A 7223-nucleotide genomic window follows, 5' to 3' on the forward strand; every position below is an offset into this window, starting at 1 on the left:
ATATTTAGTGATCATGCAGCGCATCTTATAATCATCTTTACATGAAAGTAAAATTAATAATTAAATCTGCAGCGTATCTTATTGTTACGGGATTTTACGACAATTAGGTAAACCGCAATACTCCCTCCGTTTCAAATTATATGTCGTTCTAGAGCAAAATTTTTGTTTCAAAATAAGTGTCGTTTTCGGTTTTCAATGCAAAATTTATTGAAAATATTCTCTATTCTATTTTTATATTGGTTGATGTGTATTGGTAATAGTATTTTTATTTTGGAAATATGTAAAACTAAATGTTTTCTTAATCTGTGTGCAAAGACTTAGAACGACAAATAATATGAAACGAAGGGAATACATGTTTATAAAGCTTAAACGAGATTTAACTCTCTTTTTTTGTGCACTAACGAGATTTAACTATTAACTTTTACTTTCTTGTAATGATTATAAATTTGTTTTATGAATACTTATTAGTTTATATTTTATTAGTTCAAACATAAAAATGTTATTATTTATCTTATCAAAAGGTTTCAATCAAATATCAAGTTATTTATATATGACAAAAAAATTAAAGTTATTACAAAATTAGTATTAGTGAATCATAATTATACATAATTTTCATCACTAAATTGTTTTCTTAATATATGTCTAAATATTAGCTTTTAATTTTGTTTTTTTATTTTTACGAACTCCACATAAAGAATAAAAATGAAATATCTTTATAAAAATATATAATATATAGTGAATTTGATTTTAATTTTTCTTCATATTTTAAAATCAGCATGAATAAATAAGTAAATATCTATAAGAAATTAAAGTATATCTAATTTTATGCATACAACATAGTTTCAAAATATATTTGTCTTTGAAAAAAATTATTTTCATATATAAAACTTAAAACTAAAATAAATGGAAAATTTAATTGGTTTTAACCTAATTAAAATAAAAATAGATGTTGTTCATTTTAGACGAATTTATACAACTTAATATTTCTAAACAATGAGCAAGTGGATCAATCATGATTATTATACTCAAGTCTTATTTAAGCCAGCTGACATATTATTTCTTAGAACAAATTTCTATTTATTTATATGCACATTAATTACAAATAACTCAAAATAATAAACACATGTATACAATATATTAACAAATTATTATGATTCAGTTTGGTGATAAATATTTGGGGTATATACATTCACAATTTAGAAGATAACCGGTTATATTTACTTTTTCAACTCCGAACTAATACTACTTTTCTATTTTTTTCCCAAAATATCATATATCAAAGTATACATAATTTTACGAAAAATATATTATGAATGCAAAAGAATAAACCAAGTTAAATGAGACAGTCAAGTGGATTTAGCCTGTTTAGAATCATGAAACATTTATAGTTCACTTGAGATGAAGAAGTACAATCTCATATATCTGAAAATAATTCAATTGATTAATTTATTTATAAGCAAAATCAGATGTATGTTTTTAAAAAAATCAAATTTTTTTATTCATATAAACTAAAAATAATTTAAACTTATAAAATGAAATAAAATATTAGTTAGTATATTTTATAAATATTTATACCATAACCACAAAAGAATCCCCTAATTTTATATATTACTAGGTAACTTCACTGGTTTATGAGATTAATGTAGTCTCATCTTGAAGGTATCGATCACATTACACATGGATTCTTATCCACTCCGGTTTTTAATCCCACATGCAGTCTTCCATTTCTCATTTTCTTTCTCATTTTCTTCTTTCTTTCTCGTGCTCTGCAAAGTATACGGGAATAATGGGTTGATAAGAATTTTTCTACCCCTTATTTCAGCTTTCTATGATCTTTTCATTTTATTAACTGTAAAGAGATCAAAGGTTGAAACTTTACACACTGAAAAGGGGTATTTTCAACTCAACCGTATCCATAAGTTACATCTCGTTTCGCAACCACCGAGTGAAAGGGTATCTCGACTCTTTCCTTCACAAGACACCTTGCTTCACAGTCTTCAATCACAAGAACTTTCCCTGGTGGGCACTGGTCCTGTCCCATGCACGACTACTCGCTGCGGGAGAAACCTCAGAAGCTTCAGTGACATGCCTCTTTTCTTGATATCAGGATTCAGGACCATATCCAGAAGCAGACAAGATAGAAATCACACCGATGATTGGAAGCATGATCTTTACAACAGAGCCTAACAAGCGAATAACTCCTGGGCTCCGTGGGGACTTTTCACTTCTGTTTCTTTTCTCACATGTCCTGTACCAACCCCGTTTGCATCAGATTTATTCTGCTTGGACGGTAAATGAGGTACGTATCCATTGAAAGAGGGTAGGGAGGAAGAAAAAGAAGATCCTTCTCATAATCAACTCTTTCACCAGCAAAAGTCGAAGCCTCGCGTAGTACTTCAAATTCTTTCCCTTTGTACTCGTTGAGCTTCTCAAGCAACATCTTCCTGCTGTAATCAATCTCAGAGAGAGCGACTTGCTAGTTGCTTCTCATATTGTTGTCTTTGACGTAGATTCTGGTTTTAATTCATCAGAACTTCTTAGACTGATTTGAAATTTATGTTTTATATTATTCATGTAGTTTATTCAGATCATAATTTATGTTATTACTTTTTCGTCTGAGTAATTCATCTCTTAGCTTTAGAAATTTGTAAGGCTTGGTGAATTGTTAGAGTTATCTATAGAATTTTTCATTTTGATTGGATTTAATAACAAATTTTGATTGACAACGTAGAATTTAGATCATAGAATAATTTTTTTTTTTAAATTGGTAGACACTACAATATTATTAATTACCAGAAATAATTTAAATGAATTAAATACTTATTCATAATGATAATTTGAGTTTATTACTTGTCTTAAATAGAATTCTAGAATCTAGACATGATAATTGAGATATTAGACCACGTACAATGGTTTCTAACACCCTTTTTATTTTCAGCATCCTACTTTTCTCTTTTTAACATATTCTATATCATCTTCTCTCTCGTTCACATAATTTATTCGACACTCTTTTCATTTTTAACTTCTACAGTAGTTTTGATTATAAAAATTCAATATCGTACCCCACCATCTTTAATTCGTACATTTATCTTTATAATATAATAACTATATGTTTAATAATATTTTTGATTATAATGAACTTAAAAAGCTAAAATAATGTAACTTTTGATAAAAAGAATTTTGAATTTTAAAAAGGTTATTATTAGGATACTTTAAAAAAAAAGTTTAAAACACTTAAATACTTGATTATAGGAAAAATGATGTTTTTTCTTCTATATCCAAATGAAATGAGAGTAGTCTCTATTTATAGATCTTAAAAATTATGAATTTTATATAATTTTTATTATTTAAAAATAAAAATATTATTTAATAAATGAATTTGAGTTATTGGGTGAAAATAAAAATAAAATAAATATGCAAAACATTTCTACCCAATCAATTTATGTCATGTGGTAAAGCTGACTCACAAAGTATACTTTCATAGTAATAAAAAGATTTTTTAACATTAAAACCCCTCAGTTAAGTTTGTTTTGGGTAAAAACTCTCAAACTAAGTATTTAACAAGAAAACCCACAAATTAACTTTATTTAGTGAATTAAATCTTCTCTCTATAGTGCAGGTCATAATTAACTCCACAACCGGTAAATCTTTAATTTATGATTTTTTCATTAATTAAACATAGTTGAGGAGTTTTACCATTAAACAAATTAAAAGTCTATAATATAATAACATTATCTAAAATTTGGTAACTTTAATTTTCAAAATTAGCATTTTTAAAAATTTCAGTAAATATATGAAACTGATTTTTTTTTTAAATCAACATTATATATGTATAAATTAAAAATGTACAAAACCAGAAAATATAAGATAAGATATACATTTTATTATCTAAAGATTTATTATTACATTTTTATAAGAAAAAGATATACATTTTATTATCTAAAGATTTATTATTACATTTTTATTAGATAAGATATAAATTTTATATATTTTCTGGTTTTTTACATTTTTAATTTATAAATATATAATGTCGATTTTATAAAAAAATCAGTTTCGGATATTTACAGAAATTTTTTAAAATATTAATTTTAAAAATTAAAGTCACTAATTTTTTGATAATGTTATTATATTTTTAGACTTTTGATTATAATTTTTTAATGGTAAAACTTCTTAACTATGTTTAATTATTGAAAAAACCCTTTAAATAAAGATTTGCCAGTTGTAAAGGTGATAAACAAATCGATTTTTGACCCAAAAAAGAACCAAACCTATTAGATATAACATATCCAAATCAAATGTCTAGTTAAAATAATATGATATTATTAATATAAGTTATACATATAAATTATAAATTGATTTAAAACCAAAAGTAAATATCAATTAATTATAATACATTAACTCTATAAAGATTAATGGCCGTGCATGACCACGGGAGTTCATTTAAAACTTGTTATTTGTCACAAAAGTTACAAACTTTAATATCGTTGCAAATAATATATTTCCGAAGTCTAAACACTGATTTAGAAAATATGGTTCGTATAAAATTGTAAATTTTCTAAGAGTATATAACTGTGTAGAGAATATGGACTGAAAAGCAAAATTCCTTGATTAAGGACGTGATTATTACCCAGTTAATCACTAAAATTTGGCTTTTGATATATAAATACAGGTAGTCAGTCTTGCAAAAAAGTACAATTTCCAAAAGTAGCGTGTGTGGGAGATGTTAGTGGAGAATTGGCTATAGCCGTACAACGGTACAAAGAACAATACGGGTAAAAGCATAGAAGGCAAGAAGAGCCTGGCTTTGAAGAACACGCTTGAACATCACCACTGTACTAACAGCAAACGAAAAGTCCAGGAATGGCCGTGTGTTGTTCGTCACCTAGGCCATGCTTGGCAATCCAAGCGCCCTTATCGCCGGAGTTTTAGGCTCCCTCATATCACGAGGATGATTCCCTACCAAGGGGTATATCGGGTTTTCTATTTTGGGTTTTAATCACTCTTTATTAGTTGATCATCAGATCAGTGAAAAACAAATAAGACTTCGTGTCCGTAAGAAAAAAATCCAATATAAAAACAAAGAAAAAAAAACGAATAGGTAAAAGTCTATTTTATGTGAAAAATACACTACGCACAAGGTTAAGTGTTGACTCCTTTTGGATGTTATAATGTGCAAGCCTGAAAACATCCTTAAGTTGTCTACCAGCAAATAAGATTATCTGGTGGTCTGGTGCGATTCCTTCCTTGTCTTGAATCTTTTTCTTTACACTGTAAACGCTGTCTGAGCTCGCAACTTCTAAGACTGTAATGACTTTCTCTGTGAGTGTTTTCACAAATATTTTCATTCCACCATTTAAACGATGGACGTGAAGAACTGGCTCCTTCCAGATGTCGTAATCCACCAAACGGCCATCCTCGAGCTGTTTACCGGAAAGGACTATCATGACAAGAGTATTGTCTTTTTGGACATTGTAATCAGCCAAGGTACAGTCATCCTTCGTACAACGTCCGACAAAGACCAATTTCTGCCTTTTGATAGGAATGCCTTCCTTAAATTGTATCATTGCCTTGACGATGCCAATGGTGTCTGAGCTTTTGACCTCAAGGGTTATGATCTTGTCAAGAATTTTTACGAATATTCTCATATCTCTAAATTTGAGAATCATGTGGAGAGTTGACTCTCTCTGGATATTGTAACTAGCCAACGTACGGTCATCCTCAAGGCTTTTCCCAGCAAAAATAAGCCTCTGCTGGTAGTTAGGGATACCTTCCTTATCTTGTATCTTTTCCTTGACGTTGTCAATGGTGTCCGAGGTTTTCACCTCAAGCATTATGGCAATATCGCATTGAAGAACATTTACGAAAATTCTCATACCTCTAAACCTGAGAATCATGTGGAGAGTTGAATGCTTTTGGATATTGTAAATAGCTAAGGTTTTGCAATCCTCAAGCTTTTTTTCCTCAAAGACAAGCATCTGCTGGTATGTAGGGATTCCTTCCTTATCTTGTATCTTTTCTTTGAGTTTGCAAGTGGTGTCTGAGCTTTCCACCTCAAGGGTTAAAATCTTGCCTGTAAAAATCTTAATAAAGATTTGCATCAACATCTGGAAACAATAAAAAATAAAATTCTGGTTAGCACACACAAAACAAAAGTAGGTGCAGAAAATTTGGATTCTAACGAATATTATTCAACAAGAAAGTCACAAAAGCAGAAAACAAAGAAAAATTAACGGATGATTCAGAAGATCTACGAAAAAGATATACTTTAAGAGAAGAATTCAGAAGAGTCTTTCTGAGCTGTTAGGGTTTGTAAGATAGAAGACTTCAATACACCAGGGGATGAGGTTCCTTATATATAGGATTACTTCTTTGATCCAAAACCCAAATATAAGAACTTTTTGAGATAAATATGAATCTTAAAATATAAACAATTTATTTAAAATACAATCGTAGAGATTTTTTTTAACATAATTGTACAGATCCTTTTTATTATATAAAAAGACATGTAATCTTACTAAAGTTTTTTTTTTTTGAAAAGAGTCTTACTAAAGTTAAAAGAAATAAAACTAAACAAAGTCAGCTCTAATTTGTTATACTGTAGAGTTTAGAGTCCTAATACCAATAGCTAGTAAAATTATTGTTTCTTGCAATATTTAGTGATCATGCAGCGCATCTTACAATCATCTTTACAAAAAAGTAAAATTTAATAATTAAGCGCATCATATTGTTACGGGATTTTAAGACAATTAGGTAGACCGCTTTACATGTTTATCAAGCGTAAACGAGATTTAATTATTAACTTTTACTTTCTTGTAAAGATGATTATAAATCTTCTCTTACAAATACTTATTAGTTTATACTTAATTAATTCAAAATAAAAATGTTATTATTTATCTTCTCAAAAAGTTTCAATCAAATATCAAGTTATTTATATATGACAAAGCTTTAAAGTAATTTACAAAATTAGTGTTAGTGAATCATAAGTTATATGCAATTTTCATCACTAAATTGTTTTCTTAATATATGTCAAAGTATTGGCTTTTAATTTAATTTTTTATTTTACAAACTCCACCTAAAGAATAAAAATGAAATAGTTTTATAAAATATATAATATATAATGAATTTTCTTTTAATCTTTCTTCGTATTTTTAAAAAAATAGCATGAATAAATAAGTAAACATCTATAAGAAATTTAAGTATATCCAATTTTATGCATAAAACAT

General features: G+C 27.8%; 1 protein-coding gene and 1 pseudogene across 1 annotated transcript; both read right to left on the reverse strand.

Annotated features, from left to right (window-relative positions):
• Positions 1 to 1769: 1769 nt before the first annotated feature.
• On the reverse strand, positions 1770 to 2628 carry LOC130500174 (plastid division protein PDV2-like; annotated as a pseudogene).
• Positions 2629 to 5031: 2403 nt separating this feature from the next.
• Positions 5032 to 6392, reverse strand: LOC108825099 (polyubiquitin-like). The gene is made up of 2 exons (XM_018598440.2): positions 6265 to 6392; positions 5032 to 6104 (listed from the first exon to the last, which is right to left on the reverse strand). The coding sequence occupies exon 2, from the start codon at positions 6102 to 6104 to the stop codon at positions 5112 to 5114; it is 993 nt and encodes a 330-aa protein (XP_018453942.2). The 5' UTR covers positions 6265 to 6392; the 3' UTR covers positions 5032 to 5111.
• Positions 6393 to 7223: the final 831 nt, after the last annotated feature.

This window comes from Raphanus sativus, chromosome 9, assembly GCF_000801105.2.
Source record: "Raphanus sativus cultivar WK10039 chromosome 9, ASM80110v3, whole genome shotgun sequence".
In the NCBI taxonomy this organism is placed as follows: domain Eukaryota; kingdom Viridiplantae; phylum Streptophyta; class Magnoliopsida; order Brassicales; family Brassicaceae; genus Raphanus; species Raphanus sativus.

Bases quoted from the DNA above. Each gene is read 5' to 3' on its own strand.
- LOC108825099 (XM_018598440.2), bottom strand. From the start codon at position 6,104: ATGTTGATGCAAATCTTTATTAAGATTTTTACAGGCAAGATTTTAACC.